The sequence below is a fragment of the Pseudonaja textilis genome, chromosome 7 (genome assembly GCF_049901715.1).
Source record: "Pseudonaja textilis isolate UNSWEBS1 chromosome 7, rPseTex1.2, whole genome shotgun sequence".
Lineage (NCBI taxonomy): Eukaryota > Metazoa > Chordata > Lepidosauria > Squamata > Elapidae > Pseudonaja > Pseudonaja textilis.
Window position 1 is genome coordinate 23,224,315 of NC_141996.1, and position 22,548 is coordinate 23,246,862.

At 39.1% G+C, this 22,548-nt stretch overlaps 1 protein-coding gene across 1 annotated transcript in view; it reads left to right on the forward strand.

Annotated features, from left to right (window-relative positions):
- Positions 1–1,973: 1,973 nt before the first annotated feature.
- The window catches only part of PDS5B (PDS5 cohesin associated factor B), a 62,497-nt gene continuing 41,922 nt past the window's right edge, over positions 1,974–22,548 (forward strand). The window contains exons 1-3 of the mRNA XM_026708825.2: positions 1,974–2,215; positions 18,485–18,607; positions 21,058–21,261. Of these exons, the coding sequence (XP_026564610.1) occupies positions 18,500–18,607; positions 21,058–21,261 (312 nt within the window). The 5' untranslated portion in view covers positions 1,974–2,215; positions 18,485–18,499. The remainder of the gene's footprint in view (positions 2,216–18,484; positions 18,608–21,057; positions 21,262–22,548) is intronic.

Genomic DNA, 22,548 nt, shown 5'->3' on the forward strand with positions numbered 1-22,548 from the left:
CACTCATTTCCTTTCCGTAATATAGTCTGTAAGAAGATACCAAAAATTCATCTTACTCATGTCCTTTAGGTTAGGTTGTGCTCTTTTGAAGTTTTGTACCTGGCAAAAGGTACACTTGTACTTTTGAGCTGCAGGGATGTTTAAAATGTTCTGTTATAGAACATTCCAGAAACCTCAGACAAGCTATTCTGACATCAGAAGACATTCAATTTCCAGAACACTTGAAATCACCTATGACTGAACATTTTATACATGTCAGTTGGGCTTTTGCCATGTATGAAGATATTTGATTTTGGTTACTCGCATCCCAAGGAGAGGACGGAGATGCTGGTTTTTGTTTTGGCTTTATGGTTTTTATAGTTCTGGATTTTATTGTTTTTCTGAACTGCCCGGAGAGTTGTATTTTTAGTTAGGCAGCTGTACAAATATTTTAAATAAATTACCCTCTATTTCAGGGGTGTCAACTCAAAGCCAGTGGACTGAATCAGGCCCACGGGATGCTTAGATCTGACCCGGGGGACCGTCCTGGAAACAGTGAATGATCAGCCCGCAGTGGGTCGGCCAGTGAAAATGGAGCTTGGGAGGGCCACATGCGGGCCCCCAAGCTCCATTTTCATTGGCAAAGGACTGTAGGAGGCTGAACTAAAAACAAAAGGAGAAATGTTTTCCCTTTTGCATTTGAGCATCCAAGAAGGGATAGGAAAGGAGAAAGGGAAAGAGAAAAGAAAAAGAAGAAAAGATGGGAGGAGAGCAAGGACGGAAAAAGGAAAAAGAAAGGAGAAAGAGGGAAGGAAAAAGAAAAGGGAGGGAGATTATAATGAGAGGGAGGGAGGGTCTGAGGGAAGTCCTGCCTTTGCACTTGGCCGCCACAGGTGCCCCGACACATGTGGAGCTGGCCACACCCACCCTGGCCACGCTCCACGCCCCCCCCCAGGTCAAACACAACCCTGATGTGGCCCTCAATGAAATTGAATTTGATACTCCTGCTCTATTTAATCTTTTCCCAAGAAGAATAGACATTGATGATGTTAAAGGTATTGGAAACTTCCTAGTAAAGGGTGTTTTGCAATTGACTGACAGATTTTGTCAATGGGAATGGTAATTGGTACCACATTCAACTTGTATTTACAAGTTGTTGTCATTATTAATTAAATTTACATGCCTCCAAATTCACAACAATTCTGGGTGGTTTACAAATATTTAATTGATATGAAATTAATTTAAACATAGTTAACATGTTTATTCAGCGAATATTTAATATACTCCTCCTTAGAATGATAGAGTCAAAAGACGCCATAAAGTCTTTGTTAAATGTTCTACTCCTTCAAGAATTCAGATTAAAACATCTTTGACAGGTGTCTGTCTAGCCTCCATCTCAACTTTCACCTTCCTTAAAAATCGGTTCCACGGATAAATTAACTTAAAACTATTATTTTGTGTCCTGAATTTTCGGAGTAGAGGAACAGGTTTTTTCCTTCCTCCGAGTGGTATCTATTCAAGTATTACCATAGTAAACATTTTACTCCCAAGGAAAAACACCTATAGAGCTTCAGTCTTATGCCTCAGAGAGTAATCCGCGTGGTAAGGAGCAAGATTGATTTCCGAGTCAGATTACTGAGAACCGAATGATGTTGCGGAATGTCCTAAAAGTTTGATACTCCGGTTTCTTCTTTGTCCACCCATTTCCTATTAACTCTCAGACCCTGTTCTGCGGGGCAACAAACCCAGTCCTAAAGTTTTCCACGCGCTACAAAGTACTATTGTGCAATACTACCTTTGTAGCACTATTTACTCTCACTCGGAAGGAGGAAAGAAAAACTCTTTCCCGCTATTTTATGGCGGAGGCTCGGGGCGAGGTGGGTCGTATGCATTCTTTTATCTCTCCGCTCTTTTGCGCCTTTTAATTTTTCCCTCGGATCCTGCAGGGGTCGCTGCTACCTTACTTTGAGGGCGGCCTCTCCCAGCCGCTCGGTGGCGGGGTCTCGGGGAACGGAGGACTCGTTGCCGCCATTTTGAAGCTGACGGAAAGGGGGGGACCGCAGTGAGCTGCGGAAGGCGATTGGCTGCGTTGGCGAGCGACGGCGGTAGCGGCTGCTGCTCCAGCCTAGCCTAGCCTAACGCGGCGGGCCGGAGAGGAGCATAGGGGGCTCGCTGTGCCTCGTCTCCGCTCGTGGAAGAAGCAGAAAAGGCGACGGCGGCAGTCAACCACGGAAAGGTAAGGGTGGAAGGGCGAAGAGGCTCTTCGGGCAGGAGCCCCCTGCACGTCCCCGCCTCCTCGTTTGCCTCTCGGCTTGTTCAGGCATCCGGAAAGCGAGGCGGATTGTGGCCCGAGTGCTTCCCTCCCCCCTCGCCTCCCGATATTCCCCTCACGCCGTTCCTTTCTACGCCGCCATCCCTGCCTCGCTCAGCCGTAGTGAGCATGTTGAACTTGCCGCCCTTTCCTCCGCTGTGCGATTGTGGGTGTTTGTGTGCGGGCTTGTTCTGAGCCGCGGCGGGCGAGAAGCAACGGGGGTGGGGTGGGGAATTGACCTTGTCCGAAGCGCCTTCTTTTCCTTCGGAAAATCCAGGGGTGTCCCTCTCCTCCCGCGGGCGCTGTATCTTGGTCCTCGAGGGGTCTCCGTTTGAAGCCTCCTTAAAGGAAGACAGGAGGAGGAGGTGGAGCAGCAGCGGCCGCGACAGGAGGCGGCAGCAGCAGCAGTAGACGCTTCCTTCCCTTAAATGTGGCGCTACTGCAGTCGGCCTCCCTTCGGTTCCACCCGCCCGCCCTGCCCTCCCGCCCCTGGAGCCGCTTTTTCTGCAAAAGACTTGAATGGCTCGGACAACCCTGGAGCCTTGCCCGTCCCAGTTGGCCTAGTTCCTCGCGCAGGGACCCTGCCCCAGCTCTACCCCTTGCCGGCTGCCATTGGCTGGGGCCTGTCGGAGACGAGGGAGGAAAAGGGGGCTCCCGAGATTTAGCCGCTCCCCCGTTCCCGTTTCATACTCTCAACTTGCCAAAAGCATTGGAGGCATCTCTTTCTATACGCGCGGAGGAAGCGGCAACGGGAAAGGCGGGGAAAGTGGTTGCCGAACATAATAAACACCCCTATCTTTCTCCTGGGTTTTTTTTAATGTAGCAGTTTGGGAGTTGGCTCAATTATTAAGCAAGGCCTCCACACTTTTGGGGGGTAGGGTGAGGGAGGGGGAGAGAAATCGGCATGTTAAGCATTTGCGATAAAAGCATTCTAGAGGGCTTTTCTTTGAAAGAGGAAGGTTTTTTTTTAAAAAAAAATCTGAGTCTTTCACGATCCCTTTTCATTGTTTATGGAGAGAGGCAAATTGGTGGCTTTACTAAGTAAAATTAGTGATGCCGATTCCTGGAGGTGTGGTTGAAAGTAATGGAATTCAGTTTGAAGAATGGGGAGCTTGTGGAGAATCTAAGAAGTATTCAGAGATGTATAATATAGAGTCACATCTTGTTAACGCAAAGTTAGTGCATTTTACTGCCTACTTTGCTGTTCTATTAAGGTGCTTAGAATAGTTCCTGTATTTTTTGACACCATATGTTCATTATATTTACAGTTGCATTATGAACCCATGAGGGTAGTTACCTACATGATAAATTGATTGGCGGTTAAATGGGTTTTCTCTCTGTCCATAGTATCTGTGTAATTTGTGTACATGTTATTGAGGACCTATACAGGTGGGTGCTCCACTTACCATGGTTCATTTAGTGACTGTTCGAAATTACAGTGGCCCCTAAAAAAGTGACTTATGACTATTTTTCATGATTAAGAGTGTTGCAGCATCCCTGTGGTCATGTGATCAAAATTCAGACGCTTGGCAACTAACTTATATTTATGACAATTGCAGTGTCCCGGGATCATATGATCACCTTTTGCGACCTTATGACAAGCAAAATCAATGGAGAATCTAAGTTCATTTACCAACCATGTTACTAACTGTGATTCACTTAACAATTGTGGCAAAAAGATTGTAAAATGAGGCAAAACTTATTTGACAAATATCTTGCTTAGCAATAGAAATTTTGGTCTCAGTTGTGATGGTAAATCGAGGACTGCCTGTATGTTGTGTATCTGCAGGTTTGAAGATGAAATGTGACCTTTGGGAGAATTTAATCCCCATCTATTCAGTGTAGCCTTTTATGCTAATTACCTAGTAATAATTTATAGTGAAAATTATATATTAATACATGATTTCAAAATTCCTCAGAAGTTAGGATAATTATTATTTATTTTGAAAGCTTACAAAATCTTTTAAGTTTTGTAGAAATCTTTATAGAATGAACTGTACATACATCCCACATTTCCTTGATTACCTGTGAAGGAGAATATTGCTTCTTCCCTTTCTGGTATACCTATGTGAACAGATATGGTTTGTTATGATAGTAAAAATTGTTGTATCAGCCTGGCAGAGAAAATACAACAGAATTGAAATTGCAGTTGTGGAGCTTGTGAATGGAGCTTTTCTCTCTCTTGCAACAAGAAAGCTTTTTAGTAGTGGCTGTATGGCATTCACTTTCCAGGACTTTCCATAAATCCTTGTTGTTGTCCAAGAAATTGTAATGTATTCTTAATTGCTGATAAGATTAGTTTTGAGTTGTCCAGTCTACCTTTTTTTTGCTGTTAACCTGTTATTTTATTGAAGTCTCATTATGTATTTATTTTGAAAAAGAGAGGAAAAATCTTTAAGAAAATGCTTTTAGCTAAAGCCTTGAAGCTAGAAATATAATAGCTTCCTTTCTGAATATAGTCTGGTTGTTGATTGTAATTATTTCTGACTGTATTATTTATAAATTTTACATGCTTCTTTTTTCTCATAAAGTTATTTGCTTGAACTGTACTGAAGAAATCTAATTGAATTACCCTAGGTTTTTTTCTAGTTTCTTTTCTTAACTAGTAAGAATGGAATAATTTACTATTTTCATATTTTCACTAAAAATATCAAGTGATAGTGGTTGAAATTTTGTTTACATGAGAAAACAAAATGTGATGGTATGCAAATACATACATTTCTAAGTGTAGAGAATTTACCTATAATGCATTTTATTGTGATATTTTATTAAAGAGATATAACTTTAATCATAATTTTTCCTGATCAAATACATTTGTTATGCTTTAAATTAAAATAATTTAAAGGCAGAATGTAAAAAAATAAAAAATAGATTAATACTAATTTTAAAAATAAAAACTAAGTAGTAGTATAATTAAAAACCTGGTAAAAAAGATGCATGTTTACATCTTCTAAATCCCGAAAGAATTAAGACCAAATCTGAGAGTAAGGAACAAAGCATGCCAGAAAACAGACACCTGGCAATGGAGGTATTTCCAAAAGAGCTCTCCTGGAGATCTTAATAAGCAGACAGATTTGTAATAGGGGAAGTATTCTGTAAAATAATTAAACTCTAAACAGTTTAGAGTGATAATGGTTAATTCCAGTAACTTAAATTGTGTCTAGTAAACAATTATCAGCCTGTCTATTTGATCAGAACATTATTGATACCATTATTGGTATTTATGCTTGATTTGTATAGCCGCCCATCTGAATGTGTCTGGGCAGTGAACAATTATAAAAACAATTAAACCAATTAAAACACAATGCAAAAAAAATTAAATACAAATAGCAGCCAAGAGATATTATAATCTGTTGGTCTCAACATAATCAGAAAACTATGTTCTTAGTATAATCACTAATTGGTGGACTAGCTGCCACATTTTGTACCAACAGCAACATCCAAATATTTTTCAAGGGTAGCTCCAAATGTAGGAAGTTCTAGTAGCTGAGACAGATTGTAATTTAAACCTGGATAACTGTTGCCAAATCTAAGCAACTCAGGAAGAGATGCAGCTAGCACGCCAGATTTAATAGTGCAAAGTACTCGTTGCCATAGCCAAAATCCTGTATTGACTTTTATGACAGTCACAGATAAAAGAGTGTTTTCAAATTTAAACATACTGCAAAGAGAATGTTTGAAAAAAAATCTGTATTTGAAAACACTTTACTTTTTGGTATACAGTACCAAATTCTTGCCATTTTCACTGCACTTCCTCTATATAGGTAGCCCTCGACTTACAATCACAATTAGCCCCAAATTTATGTTGCTAAACAAGACAGTTGTTAAATGAGTTTTGCCCTATTTTATGACATTTCTTGCAAAGTGGTTAAGTGAATCACTGTAGTTGTGAAGTTAGTAACACAGTTAAGTGAATCTGGCTTTTGCATTATCTTTGCTTGCCATAGGATTGAAAAAGGTGATCATAACCCTGAGACACTGCAACTGTCATACACATGAGTCAGTTGCTAAGCACCTGAATCTTGGCCATATGACCATGGGGATTCTGCATGGACATCCGCATAAAATAAATATGAGAAATGGTCATTAGTCACTTTAAAGTGCCGCTGTAACCCCAAAAGTCATTAAGGGAATTGTTAAATCAAAGATCACCGGTATTGCTGTTAACTTATGGATTTTTCTTTTGGCAATTGTTGCTTCTTGAAACTTAAAATAATACAGTATAGCCTTGTACTTGTTTGTTTTAAATTTATCTAATTATAAAGGATAAAAAATATAAAAGAAGTGTTAGATTTGTTTGTGACTTTATAACTTTTCTGATAGTGAGTTCTTGTAATGACTGATATGAGCCTCAAAGTGGAAGATCAGTTTAATTATATTAAGATTAATTATAGGTTGCATTAATTATAGACTTATTTATGATGATGTATAGCAGCATTATGAGATGTATAAGATATGCTACTGAATTTGGTTAAAGTAAGCCAACAGTTATGGTTGGGAAATCTGTAGTTTTCTAGATGTTGTTCTCCAGTAACACTGGGACTGGGATTCAGCAACATCTTTAATACAGTGAAATTGGTCTTTGTGATGAAGTTTGGAAAAACATCATTACAATACAATATTTTTAAAAAGCCTCAAGGTAAGCGTGCATGCATACATAGACACACACAAAAAATGCATTGGCTTCATAATCATGTGTTTGTCAGAAAGTGATGAGAGAGAAAGAAACGGTACTAAGAAATTAAAATGTTTTATAAAGTATTAATTATTCATTATGAATTTTAATGATACCTTGGACTTGAAATAAAAACAAAATTATAAAGCAACTTATAACTTGACTTGGTGGAAATTATTAGAGTTGAAGAATGTCCAGCTAGAAAGAAAATACATATTTGAAGGACATTAAATTGGCTTTGAATAAGATTAGATAAATAGAAGTAGGTTAGTTCTGAGAAACTGATAGCAAGTCTAAGATTGAGAAGCACAATGAATTTAGGATTCTGTTCATATCTAGTCTGAAGTTAGCCCCATTAACTTTATTTGGACTTAACCCCATGAGAGAGAGAGTTTGTGTGTATAATATACGTTATAGTCTAAAATCAAAATTAGAGGGATACTTATGTTTAGAAAGGAATAGGTTTCTAAATCCTGGTGGTAAAAGTCAGAATAGGATAATAGGGACTTCTGAAGCTAAGATAACACATTAGATACTATTAAAACTCATTACTCTTTTTAAATAGAAGCTTCCACCATATTCAGACCAGTTTTATTCCAACATTTCCACTGTGGCATCCCCATAGTTGTATAATATAGTTATTCTTATGCAATGATGACAGCAATATCTAGCACTGGGGTTAAAAAAATATCAGCCTAATTATGTCAAGATAGGGGAGATATGATGATCAAGAGATGACATCAAATATTGTAGGGAAGTGAGGAGAAAACAAGAATTGGATGGGAAATTTTAATGTTCATTCTGATCACATCAGATGTACTACCTTTCTCTCAAAAGATGACCCAATGGGTCGTAGGTGGTCTATTGGGATTATAATAATAAACTGTTAAGAATTGAATAGGGTTGTGTTAATATTATCACCACGATACAAGTGCAATTTAGTAAAGAAGTGCTAAAGAAGATGGAAGTAGAAAAGTAAGAGATTGACTATGAAATTGCCTGAGAAATGTAAATATAAGGATTCTATACATTTCTACAGAGATACAATAAATATATGCAGATTAGATCTAACAGGATATTATTTAATCATAAATTATGTTCAGGATTTGTTGTAAGATGAAATCAGACTGCTTAGAAACTGGCCATAATACCAGTGAACATTTAATTGACTGGAAAATTATCAAGGAAGTTCATTTATAGTTACAGCAAATGTTTTCCTAAAATTATCAATAATGGAGACAAGTAGGCTGGAAAAGATATTATGTCTTGCTTAAAGTCTCTTCAAATAAAGCACTACCCAACTGACAAAGATAAAATGAGAAGAAGACAGATGCTGGTTAACTATACAGCAAAGCCAAATTTTGAAGAGTAGATTGCTAACTTAAAAAAATCTTGGCTGTTAGAACTAGTGGCAGTGATTAGTAGGCAGACTAGGAGGAAGAAATAGACTATATGTTACTGCAGCTCAGTCCCAACAAATCAAAGTGCAAAAGAATTCTGGTTTCTTGTTTCCATGTTCATTTAGCTTATTCCTCAGCAGTGATAGTTAAATTGAAGTCATGTTTTGATAGCAGTATACCAGTGTCCCAGATGTTATTGACCAGCACTATTAGGGAACAGCTGTTTCCTGGAGATGTAAGAATATTAGAATAGCCTTCCTGTATCATAGAAAACCTATATTAATCCACCATTTTGTTTCTCTCATTGGCCAACTAAATGCCTTTACTCTGTGTTTCAAGCAAGACCTGCTCCACCTGCTGTAGTTATCTTTTAGTCCTCCTTGTATTTATTCAGTCCAAATTAATGCCCATTTTCATATTTTATAATAATGAATTTCACGGAAGAAAGTCTTTCATTCTCTTTTGTGGTGGATATAGCATCCAGGATTGGGTTGACCTTGTCTTGCTAGCTAATTGGATTGGATCTGTCAAACCTGTGAGGCCATGCTCCTGTTACCAACTTTCCCCAGCTAGGACAACATGTTCTCATTAATGCTGCATCAAAAGTCCAGGATGGGTAGACTCCTTCCCATGACATCATAGAGCTGAGTCTGCCAGTATATAAAAGCCGGCCCCTTGGTAGCTCCCCCAGCTTTGACTCAGCTCCGTGGATTCAGCTCGTGTCTCGGAAGCAGTGTTGGATATTTCACACCTTCAGCAACAACAGGAAAAAAGATCTCCTTTTAAAAAAACTGCTCCCACAGCTCTGGTAGAGCAATACACGTGGAGAGCAGGCATCTACTCTCCTGCAGCACCAAGGACTCAGCACTGCTGTTGAAAGGCTGCAGGCGAGGGAAGCGATTGGAATCCTCCCACGCAGTCGTTCACAATTAATTTGCCGGCCGCTTGACTCAGAAGCTACAGCAATCGATCGCAGTGCCTCTCAGCTAATTGGAGAGAGGCAGAAAGTAGAAAGCTCATTTTTTTACTGTCTGGTTCGGGGCTCTCTATAGCCTAAGGAGCCACAGCCTTGTGGTTTTCCCCCTGGGGTTCACACACATGTGGGTGGCCATTTTGTAAGGATCAGCCACTGAGCATGTGGAGGGCGTCCATTTTGAATTGGGCCTTCTTCAAGAACTCTCCTAAGAAGAAGTTTTTTCTGTTCCCAAAGTGCCTGGTCCAGGATAGGAGGTACATAAACAAGGGTTGCTTCCAGCACCTCTTGTGTCCTTCCTATGTCCAGCATGGAGTCAGACAGGGCCAACGCAGAACGCTCGGTCCTAGAAGATCAGGGCCCTCAGGCCCGAAAGAGAAAGAGGCAGAGAGGCTAGTCTGCTCAGAGAGAGGCTGCTGCAAAAATCAGGGCCAAGGCACTGGCGCCCAAGAAAACTTCCAAGGCTGAACTCAGGGCAGAGAAGAGAAGACATGCTGCCCTGGAAAGGCAATTTCAAAAAGTCCTGGAGCAAATGAGAGATCGTTTACAACAGGCTTCTCACCCATTAGATCTGCAGGTTAGCCCAAGGGTTGGTCCCAGGGAAGGGGAGGCTGAAGCCAGCACCTCTACTTATCTCCATGCCTGGTCCCCTGAAAGAGTAGAGGAAGAATTTTATCCCCAAGATTTAAGTAGATCTGGGCCTAATTTTAGGCAGGCTCCTCTGAGTCTCCTCCTTGGCTAGGTCTCCCAGGACGCCCATAGGCGTAGACCTGAAGCTATCTTTACTCCTTCAGCGGCAGGTCTACGCCCAGTTGATCCCCCCTCTGGCAGCGGGCTTAGTGATACTAGAGATATGGTCTCTAGCCATCAGGCAGGGCCTAGCAGAAGGCTTCCAGCAGCTCCTTTGTCCTTTAGGGAGGGGTCAGTCCTTGTTCCCAGCTTATTCCCAAGACGCTCCCCTTCTACATAAAGGATATGCCAGGCATCAGGAGCTTAGTGGTCCCTCCACCTAGTCTGACTGGGGGAAGTATGATGATAGAGGTTACACCAATCCCTCGGAGCGTTGTAGAATCTCAAGATCCGAGGAAGAAGACGGGGAGATCATAAACCCTAACATGTCTGAGGATGAGGGGGTTCGCTTTGAGCAGCCCCCTTCTACAGCTATGTTCAAGCCGGCTTTATTTAAGCCCCTACTTCAAAAAGCCTTGGTCACCGCCCAGTTGACCCCAGAAGAGGTGACTCCTGAACCCCAAGGGGATTCATCTGGTCCTGGGGATTCCCTCTTCTCCAAACCACTGATACATTCTGAGGATCTCCCATCTCCTCTATTGTTCCTGGACCTGGTTAAAGAGCAGGGGGCCTTCCCTGCTGCTGGGCCCCGACCGTCCCACGCCAGGCGATTTTATAATGTGGGTCCTTTCATTGGCTAATATCCTCTGTGGATGTCCCAGTGGTAGCATCGTTTTCTTCTTCCAGCACTCCCACTGAACCAGAGGATGAGCTCAAGGCGGAAGGTCGGAACAAACGCTCAAGCATACCCACCAGGCCGCGGCCTGGGCGATCTGGGCCTCCGACAGCAGCGTCTTTTTTCACTAGGGCCTCTCTCCGCTGGCTGCATCAATTACAAGATTGCTTTCCGCCAACTGACTTCAGATCGCATCAGGATCTGAACATTATCGCAGCGGCTGAATTTATAGTACACGCCACTTTAAATTCTGCCAAGTTTGCCTCTAGAGCCATGCCTCCTCAGTGACTTCAAGACAGCTCCTCTGGCTGCGAAATTGGCAGCCTGACTCCTGCTGAAAATGGAAGTTGGGATCAGCTCCTTGCACTGGAAAGAAGCTCTTCAGAGAGGCCCTGGACCCGTACCTGGTCAAGACCAAGGACAAGAGAAAGGTCCTTTCTTCAATGGGAAAGAGGGCAGATTATCATCCAACTCCGTACTTCAGTCCCTCCTCCTTCCAAGTCTACATCTCACTTCTCCCATAACCAGAGGGTGTTCCCTCAGCACCAGGAACAATGACCAGAGGTGGAGGGCAGGCAGCAACAACCTACAAGTAAACAGCCCTTTCGAGGAGGAGGAAGCTGTTCCTTCCGATGCTCCAAATAAATGCCCATTCTCCCTCCCCCCCATCGGAGACTGTTTGGCATTCTTTGCCTCCAGGTGGGAAGAGTCTACATTGGACCCCTGGGTACTTAATACAGTGAAGTCAGGTCTGCAACTGGAATTCCTCCCCCCCCCGATGTTTTTTTGTGAGATGTCCCATTTCTCAGGCTAGTGCCAAATGGGCCCTTGTGGAATCGGCCATTCAACATCTCGTGGACATAAGGGCCATACAACCGGTCCCGGCAGATCAACAAGGCCTTGGGTTTTACTCTAGTTTCTTCATGGTCCCCAAGGGGAGTCATTCTCAACCTCAGGTTTTTGAATAAGTTTATCCCGTATAGGCATTTTAAAATGTAGACATTGCATTCGATCCTAGACAGCTTTTGGGAGGGCGACCTCTTCTCTTCCACTGACCTCACGGAGGTGTACCTCCATATCCCCATCTGGCACTATCACCACCAATTTCTTTGTTTTTGTTACTAGAACAAGCATTTTCAGTACTGGGCCCTTCCCTTTGGGCTTTCATTGGCTCCCAGAGTCTTCATCAAGGTGCTGGCAGCTTTGGTGGCTTCCCTTTGGTCAGTTCCTGTGAGACTTCAATGTTACCTGGACAACATCTTGATTCAGTTGATGTCACTCCAGTGTGCACAGTGAGACCTCCACAGTACGTTGCAGTTTCTACAGGACCACGGTTTTTCGATCAAGAAAAGTCATATCTCTTCCATGACCAGGTTACTCCATTTGGGCGCAATCATCGATACATCTCTTTGCGAGGTTTCCCTCTCCCCAGATCGAGAAGAAAGCCTCATCGAGATGATCCTTCAGATTCAAGGCCAACATGCAGTCCCTTTGTCTCATCTTTCCAGACTTCTCGAGAACATGATTTTCTGTATTGGCATCATCCCTTGGGCAAGGCTGCATTCCCAGGCCGTTCAATGGTTCCTGCTACCTTATCAATGAGCAGGAACCAGTCACTCTTTCTCCAGAGTGCAGGCCCCACCACAGATTCTTCTCTTGTTCCGGTGATTTGTCTGGTTTTGGATATTGGGGCAGGGGTTGTTTTCTAATTGTTTGGTTTTTTTTTGCTTCCATAGACACTCGACGTCTGTCATGTACCTTCGCCTAAAGCTGGGGGAGCCAGCAAGGGGCCGGCTTTTATATACTGGCAGACTGAGCTCTATGGTGTCACAGGGAGAAGTCTTACCCATCCTGGATTTTCTTGCAGCATAGATAGAAAGGGCATTCTCAGATAATTATACCAATGCCCATTTCAATTTGTTCCAACATTTGAGGTCTAAATTTCAACAAATACCATCAATCCAATCCTGAATATCTTGGAGACAGCTGGCTCCTGGTCTACCAGCAGAGTGGCTGTCAGCACCCGGTGATCGGGGCTTTGGCCCAGATCGGCTGTGGGCCAGATCAGCTGAGGGCTGACCCATCATCAAGTAAGGAGGCTACAGTACCGTGGTTAGTACGAATGAGCCTTGCTCCACGCCACTATCTAGAAGGTCTGGTGGAGGCCTCTTTGTCATCCCAAAGGCCTCAGAGGGATGGAGGGCAATTCTGGACCTGAAGCGTCTGAACGCTGACTAACATACAGGCAGTTCAAGATACATTCTCTCCAGTCTATTCTGGAAAGCGTCAGGGAGGGTGACTTCCTTACATCTATTGACCTAGCGGAAGCCTACCTGCATGTCCCTATTTTACCTGACCACAGGCAATATCTATGTTTCTTTTATAATGGCCGACATTTCTGATACAGGGCTTTACCCTTTGGGCTCTCGGCGGCACCAAGAACTTTCACGAAATTATTAGCAGCCCTAGTAGCTCAACTTAGGGCTATCCCAGTCAGAGTCCAGTGTTATCCTAGCCCAATCCCCTTCTGCACCTCAGGCAGTTGAGGACTTGAGGATCACCATTCAGGTGTTCCAGGAGCACTGTTTTTCTGTAAATAAGGCCAAGAGCCATTTTCCCCCCACTAACCGTTTGCTCCATCTAGGAGCTGTAATAAACACCTTTGCACCTCCATCTAGGAGCTGTAATAGACACCAAGGTGCCTCTCCCAGGAGCGTCAGTCGAGCTTAAAAGAGTTGATTACCCTTATAAAATCGAAGCGCAGGGTGCCCATGGCCCCACTCTTGCTGTTCCTGGGCAAAATGGTTTCATGTATTTCCATAGTGCCCTGGGTATGCCTGCACGCCAGGTCTCTCCAAGGGAAGGCAGGAGTAGTTCCCAGTCCCAAGTTTGGATCCTGCTGGAGGTTATTAAGTCCTTCTGTTGGTGGTCTTCTCAAGCCCTTTCTTCAGGAATCCTATTTAAGGAACCTAACCGGCTAGTTCTGACCACCAACGTCAGCCTATTTGGCTGGGTAGCTCATCTCCAATCCAGGATGGTCCAGGGATAATGGTCTCTTTGAGAAGAGCTCAAACTGCTCTTTTAGTCCTATTATTTACTTTCTGTTTTTTAAACACTTAGTAATCCATAAAAGGAAGGATCTCTTATTCCATAACTGTCAAGTACTGTATACTTCAAGAGGAATTGAGTCAGTATTATTTTTTTAAATCCAAATATACAATGTCAGTAGGAGATTACTTTCACCTTTCCTCCTGTTGACCCTTAACAAATGTTTATAGAAAGTTGGTGAGAATCCATTCTGATTTTATTTTTATTTTTGGAGAGGCCTGTTCTGTGTACCTCATTATTTTTTCTTTGATTACCATTTCTGCTTGGAACAGATGTTAAGCTGAATAACCTATAATTTCTTGGATCTCCCCTGTGTACCTTGTTAGGGGAAAAGGGGATGCCTTATAAAACATTTTAATGTATCTATTAATCATCAACATTACTCTGAAGTATATTTTGCATCAGTCTTTTACAGGTTTTTTTCCCTTAAGACAGCCACAACTTTTTCAGCCAGTGCTAATGCTGACGAGAGAATACTTCACAATTTTCCCCGTGACTGCCTGAAGGCAAGGAAGCATTAATTAGCTAATAAAATAAAAGTACTTTTTTTAAAATTCAAAACGTAAACTTAGCACAAGTGCTTATCTTAGTTTTGACCTGTAAGCATAAAAATGTGTAACAGATTGTTTCGTAAAACAAATTTGGAATGTGATGTTAAGGTTCTAATTTGAGAAATGAGTCAGTGTTGAATTGATTCTATCTAAGGAATTTAGAAATATTTGAAAGATAAAATTAATTATGGATTTTTCCCTTTGCCTTTTATGCTTTCGAGTCATTGTCACAGCCTTCTAAGCGGTGGACAATTTAAATTTACTTCTGCAAGACATGTTACCAAGCATGTTATTAAATAACTCCCATTTGTTCCAACTTTCTTATAGGAATTATAGGAATTGTAATTGACTTTTGAGATGTTGAGGTTGCAAAAGATAATTCTACAGAAACAAAACTACTGTATATAAATGTTTATAATTTTAAAATGTTTTATAATAAAATATTGCACAACTACTCTCTGAAGAAGGATAAATGGGACAGGGCCTAGTGCTAACATGATTTCTATGGGCTGTTAAAAAATGTATGTGCCCACTGTATGTTATATAGGTAAGATTGCAAATTTTGTGAATTTAAATAATGCAACTCTCAGTTTAAAAATGAAGAGGGAGGAAAAAATTGATATAATTGAATGACGTGAACATGATCATAGCAATGCTAAAATAAGAGGAGTTGTTGAAATGCCTGAATGGAAAGTAGAGTTTTTATGTTTTGCTTTTAATATTACTTTGTGGCTTTATTAATCATACATTTAAATTAAAATATTATTTTTATTCTTTGGTGTACTATTTCATTAGCATACATACAAAATTATTATTTTTTCATTGTCTGTTTCTTTCAAGCTGACAATCAGTACTTTGAATTACATCTGAAACCCTATTGGAAATCAATAAAGCTTGCTTATCAAAAATGTAATATTGGTGATTGAGAAATACCCATAATTGTCCACACTGGGGGGAATACAAATTAAATATTGATTTGGTCTGGAGAGGTGCAACCATACTAGAACTAAAGGTGGAACCTCAAAAGACCAGGATGGCCCCCAAATCCATAGACAGTCAATCTTGTTAGAATTGAACTGAAGACTCTTCCTCTCCAGCTAGTCCCCCATAGTCTTCAGCCGTCAGGCCAGGACCTCCATGGCCTCACTTGGTCAGCCCAATGTGGAGATGTATAGCTGAGTATAATCTGCATGCTGATTATATCTCATCCTGGGCTGTCAAATTACATTACTCAACAGCTTCATGTAGTTCAGGGGCCCCCAAGCTGTGGGTCATGAGGGCCATGGGAACAGCTGGTTAGCATACACGTGCATCCTCATTTGCGCGAGCAGCGGACAAGTGTGTACGTTCCATTTGCGTGAATGGCAAATGGAACTATGTGCACATGCATACTTGCTGTCCACTTGTAGAAACAAACATCCCCTCCCCTCCCCCGCCAGTCTGCAAAGCCGGAAACATTTGAAGCTCTGATGTAGATGTTGAATAGAGCAGGGAGAGTGCTGAAATTTTGAGAAATGCAATATTAGGAATGGAAATTTCCATTTTTGTATCTGAACTCAAGAAATGTCAGCTTCTTCGGAATATGATCTTGGCTTATGCTGAATTTTGGTTTCAAATGATAGTTCAAAACTCAAAATTTGGGTAACCGTATTGTAGAAAACTTCAAATTCAATAAAGATGTTTCAGAGAATAAATGAGTGTGAATTTAAGATCTGTCCTTAACTTTTTCAAGAATCTGCACTATGTCCTAAGAATGAGCACTTGCTCTCTACTGCTGCCATAAAGTTCCCAAAAACCACACAGATGTTGTAATAAACTGCAGTGCTTTGTTCATATCCCCACGTATTGAGCACCTTTTTGGAATTGAATCTGAATCACGGCATAACCTAATAACATTTACTTTGGAATCATTATTTTGCTGCTACAAAATACTGCATTTAATATTTTAAAGCTCAGTCATATTGAAAGGCTTTTGAAAATTTGCGTTGTACAAGAACATTGGGGGGAATGCAGAAATGTGGGTATGCACACCCATGAGAGATTGTTCTTAATAGCTTCCTGGTTATTTTCAAGTGAAATTGTGCTCCTTCTGCATAACTTAACTGTTATTCAGTCTTGACATCTCAGAAATTATGTAAGCTAGTTACTTCCCATTAGGTGCTATTTTCTACCAATTTTTGATCGGCTGTGAAATACTTATATATGTGAATGTAACATCAAAGGCTGTATGTTGTGCTAGTTTAAGGTGGTAACTGATTTTGTGAGTGCCTAATAGTATTAAAGCAGCCTTTCTCAGTTGGTCTTCCATGAAACTCTAGATTCTTGGGAGAAATCATAAGGGGTTCTGTGAGAGATTGTGATTTTTTTAAAAAAAATGCTAGCAATCTAAGTGGAAATTTTAAACACCATTACTCAGTAGTTGGCCTATTACTTTGTTGTGGTTGTATCATTATAACAGGTGAATTGTGCAGGTTAAAGTGAATTGTATTGTGAATTTTCATGTTTGTTGTAATAATGCAGGGATTTTTGAGGCCTGAAAATTAAGGGAAAGAATTGAAAAATGGTATATTAAAGCATAAATGTGTTGTACTCAGCTCTTCTTAGGAAATATAGAAGATATTTATAAATATATTGTTTATTTGAGTGAGACTTTAGTACATTTTTAATTTATTTCTCTTTTATTCTACATATTACTAGAATACAGTATTAAGTTTTTTTCATTCTTTTTTGCATGTGCTTTTTTGGGGGGAAGAGTATGGAATGCATCTAACAATAATCTTTTCTTTCAATCTGTTATTTTATAATAATTGCTTGTCATGTGCACTATTTCAAATCAACAAATGTTAAATGTTTCTAACTATTATACTAATTACTTTTTAAAATTTAACTTAACTGTCCCTCTCTGGTATGTAGCATAAAACTATAGTATGTCAGATGTTCTTTTAATTGGGTAGAGGGTTTCCATTCTTCTCAAGACCCTTGCCTAGAAATTATCCTTCCTGCAAAGTTTTTGTTTGGAAGGGAAAGGAGAAATTTGTGTAGGCTTATTCATTCTAGCACATTAGTTTCTGGATATATAAATTCATAAGATTCCCAGAAGTAATAGTTCATATAAAGCTGAAGTTCCATTAGTACTATATTGCAATATATACGTTTATCATTCTTTAAACATCTATTTTGGTGAGAAAGTCTCAAATTTTATTTGAGAAAGGATTGTTGAAGAAATATTTTTTCTTCAGATATGTTTTAACATTTGTTTATAATTATGTTCTCATCAAAATTGCTTTCTTGTTATTTCAATTTTGTACATTTTTAGACCCAGCTTTGGATAAACGTCTAGTATTAGAATAATTATGATGTATCTTAGGTTTTCTGCATCTCCTTTGGGGAAAAATAGATACTTTTGCTGAGATGTAAACCTTTATTAAATCGATAAATCGTTCAATAGAATGTTGTCTAATGGGTATGTTGCAATTGTATTTCAGCTATACAGTTGATTACAAAATTCCTGTACAATAATTTGCAAACAATTATTGGATTTATTTGTTTAAGGTATTTCTATATGCCCAGATTAAATGCAGTCCTGGTGGTTTATGTAAAATGCAAAGTCAACATAAAATCAACATAATATACTTCCAGCTATAGGAAGAGATAGTTGCCCACATAATCAGCTGACAGTATTTAATCCTAGAATACTTGCATACATAAAACAGTCTTGAACATCTTGCTAAAAGCTAATAGGGAAATAGCCAGATTAATCTCTTGCTCAAAGTGTTTCATAATATGGGGGCAATAACAGAAAAAGATTGCTTAAGGATTAGGGTCCCCATGCATTTATATAGAAGTGGGATCCTGAACATTGCCTGCAAACGTTTATAGACCAGGAGGGCTGTAGCAAGATATCCTAAAGCCAAACTATGAATCTATGCTATACATATCAAACTACTTATCTAGTTGCCTATTGGCTGTTTGGTTTGTGTTTTGATAATTTTGTGATCAATATCTATTTTTTTCTTTACTAGGTTTAAAATAGCACTATGGCTCATTCAAAGACAAGAGCCAATGATGGAAAAATTACATACCCTCCAGGAGTTAAAGAAATATCTGACAAAATTTCAAAAGAAGAGATGGTACGAAGATTAAAAGTGAGTATGGGTAGTTTATTATATATTGTGATGTTTATTTGGACAGCTCAAAATTGGATGTATGTGAAATTGTTTATTTTCAAACAAAAAGGCTAATAATGTAAATAATAGTAAGTTGTTGGAAGTTTTTCTGATGAGTTAGCAGAACTAATTCGATGAAACAAAATCCCTTACAAGCATCTCTTTTTAGTTGCTTGTTAAACTTGAATTGTGATGATCATTTTCCTGCCTAAAATAAGCCAAGCAGGCTTTTTGTCTCCGACAGCTTTTCATCCTCTCTATCTTAATGTTTATGTTTTGTTCAATATTTCTAAATAAACATGTTTGATCCCTTGAGCTTTTTTAATTAGATAAGAGGAGAAATCTATTTTTCCTCTTATATTTTTTGTGGTAATAGTATAGCAATAAGATGATACTTTGTAGATTGTAGAAGTAAGGTTACTTAAATAAATGCAAAATGCCATAGCTACATAGCTATTTAGTACTATAAATTTACTACTAATGAAAGAGAAGTCTTCTGTTGGAAAAGGAAAGAGATAGATAGTATACTTTCCATCTCTGCTGTTTATTTTTTTTTATTTTTTTGAGGAAGCGGTTATGCAATTTTGACAATTATAAAATATAATTCTAGGTAGGAACCAGGAAAACATTAGAACAATAATTGTAGATATTAGGAAAGTTATATGATTTAATGACATTTTATTTCCTGCGCAATTGAAAATTAAAATAATGGTTCGACACCAGGAAACAAAAACCATTTAAAACCATTTCACTGTTTAGCAGTGAAACAGGCTGTTTTAGAAAGTGTTTAAACAGAGGATGAAGGGCCATCTATCAGGGATTTGTAGTAGTGGATTTCTTTATGTGGCAGTGTGTGGGGGGGCTGTGATTTTTGTACTGTTGTGGAGTTTTTTTGATATAATAAAGTAGGCATTTTTGCTTCAAAAGAAGCTATTTCAAGTTATTTATATCTCCTGAAAACAAATTGTGAATATTTACATGAACATTAAAAGGCAGTCAGTCATTATATTTTAAAATATATAATAATAACCATAATATTCTAAGGAAATTGATTTGTCAGTGACGTTGTTAACTATCAGGGCAATATTGGATCATATGTTGACTATGGACAACAATGGATTTTAACGTAGCAACTATCTGTATTGCTATAAATATTAGCCTAGGACTTGGAAGGACACCTCCAGCCTCAGCCATTCCGAGTTACAGAGCTATTATGGAGGGAAAAAACTGAAGGCAAGAATGCTACTTCTGCAATGCTGTCAGTGCTGTTTATTTCACACTGAGTTTCTGAAGAAATATAAATCCTAAAAGTATCACTTTTCTGAAATTGAATGTGACAGTATTTTGGATTCTTCCTTCATCCACCCCTCACCCTCCCCACCCCCAATTAAAAGAATCTTCATATTTGACAAAGAAGCAAACCAAAACATTAAACGCCTTTATTGAGTTTGTTTGATAGACATGGAAGTTTGTATTTCATCAAATTGGGCTGCTTTTTAAAATTTGGATTGAAACTGAATCTCATTGCTGTCTTTCATGGTTGTAGCAAGTTGACCAAACTAGAGATGTTTAATATGATGTTTGCTGTCAGACTAAAGTGTAACATTAATACTTTTCATACTATGCTAAGAAATATAATAAACATGAGTATTAAAAAGCAAATCATCTTCTGAAAACAAATTCTTATTAATACTTTCTAATGTATTTTAGTTTTGTTTGTAACAATGGTTTCAGACTTTCAGCATGAGTTTATAGCAACTTAAAAATAACAAACATAATTTTTATAATACCAGTGCACTTCACCATTCACTTTTATCTTGATCTTCAGGTCATAAACCATATTTTTATTATAGATACATATATCATTTACTTCTTAATGGGGAAATATAAAATGATATATAATTAAAAAATATTGAAGGCATTTTTAATGTTATACTTGATTAAAGGTAAAAAGCAGATTTTCTGAGTAGGTGTGTGTGCACGCGCACATACAGTATTCTTATTGAAGAAGAATTGATGTCTTTGAACTGTGATGCTGGTGTTATTGCATATACCATTGACAGTCAGAGTAACTAAAATCACAAGACTACGTCCTTTGGTCATGTCATGCATGCAAATTCATTGGAGAAGGCAGTTATGCTAGGAATGGTTAGTGGAACAAGAAGGAGCAATCAAAGGACATTCTAGCTTGATAACATGAAATCTGATACAAAGTGAACATCCCACAATTGAAAGAAGCTGTGCTTGAGAGGGTAGCATGGAGAGTACTTATCTATAAAGTCACTGAGAATCAGACACAACTGGTTAAAATAACAGCAGCAGCAGCAACATGTATATATGTACCATATGTATATATGTACGTATGTATGTATCTATGTGAAATGTCTTGTTTATAATATATTGCTAATTTTTAAAAATTATTTTTGCAGATGGTTGTAAAAACCTTTATGGATATGGACCAAGACTCTGAAGAGGAAAAAGAGTTGTATCTAAATCTTGCTTTACATCTTGCTTCTGATTTTTTTCTTAAGCATCCTGACAAAGATGTGCGCTTGCTTGTTGCGTGTTGTCTTGCTGATATTTTTAGAATATATGCTCCTGAAGCACCATATACTTCACCTGATAAACTCAAGGTAAAGTTGTGTGATTTACTTAATTTCTTGGAATCTGGATGTGTAACAATGCTATTTTATATTTGTTTCTAAACAATTAAAAGCAAATTGCCTGGTAGATTATGGTTTTCAATTGCATATGAAACTCTGTATTATATGTTTTATGATGTGTATAGCAACTAATTTGAATTAAATAATAAACTTCCATTTTCAATTTAGTAGATTTTTGCATAGTATTTAGCATATCTGATATTAAGGGGAATCTTAACTCAGTCCTTATGGCTTCCTTTATTATCTGATTTTATTTATATACCACTTATGGCAAAATAGAGTGCCAGATTCCTAATACTAATTTTCAATAATGGGTGGTCAAATCCTCCCTCATCAGGAAAACTATAAAACTTAAAATGATAATCAGAGTTCTAGTCTTTTGAACTTTTATAAATTTATGTTTAATTAGGAATTAGCAGAAATTCCTTTTCTTTATGTATTCCAAAACCAATAATTCCAAGATGATGTAGAGATGAATTCTATTATATTAATAATGAAAATTCTGTCATTTGCACAGTGTGATCATTATTCCCTTCAACCTTTCTTTGATATTTTTCTCTGATTGTCTTAAAAAACTGGTTCCTGTTTTTTGCTCCATTTTCCTAGTGACTTTAAATACTTTAAAGCTAGGTAACTATTAAGCAAATAGGTCATGTTTAATTAGATAATCTAAAACATTAAAGCATTTTTAAAAATTGAAATACAATGTGATGAGCCGGGGCATGGCACAAAGGTAACACAGTAACGTAAGTCAGAAAAGTCCCTTTAATACCTCCAACTTTGCCCCCAATGTCCAGTTACCTTCGGCTGGAGAAAAACCCTTCCAAGAACAGTCTTTAAATTCAGTCTGAAAACAAGGTACATATAAACTGTAAATAAAAATCCACACAAACCATGCTGCAGCAATTAACTGAACAGGGCAGGATAAGGAATTGCATACTTCAAAGGCCAACAAAACACACACAGTTAGGAAGACCCCAGGAACTCAGATAAGCCTCGACAAAACAAGATAATACACTATTTGTTTCCAATAAGTTGCTGTGTGCAAACTCCGTTTTTAAACATTGTGTTCCCAGCTGCAGCTAATGATGGGAATCAGGGCCCTTTCCTCCCCCATAAGCCACACAACTCACATTGCTCCCTTCTCCGTTCCTCCCTGCATGCCCTAGGATGAAGAGGGGGTGGGCCTGGATGTTCCTCTGAATTCCCTCTGCCTTGCTCTACCTCTCCCCTGCTCTGCCTAGCCAGACTATGCCC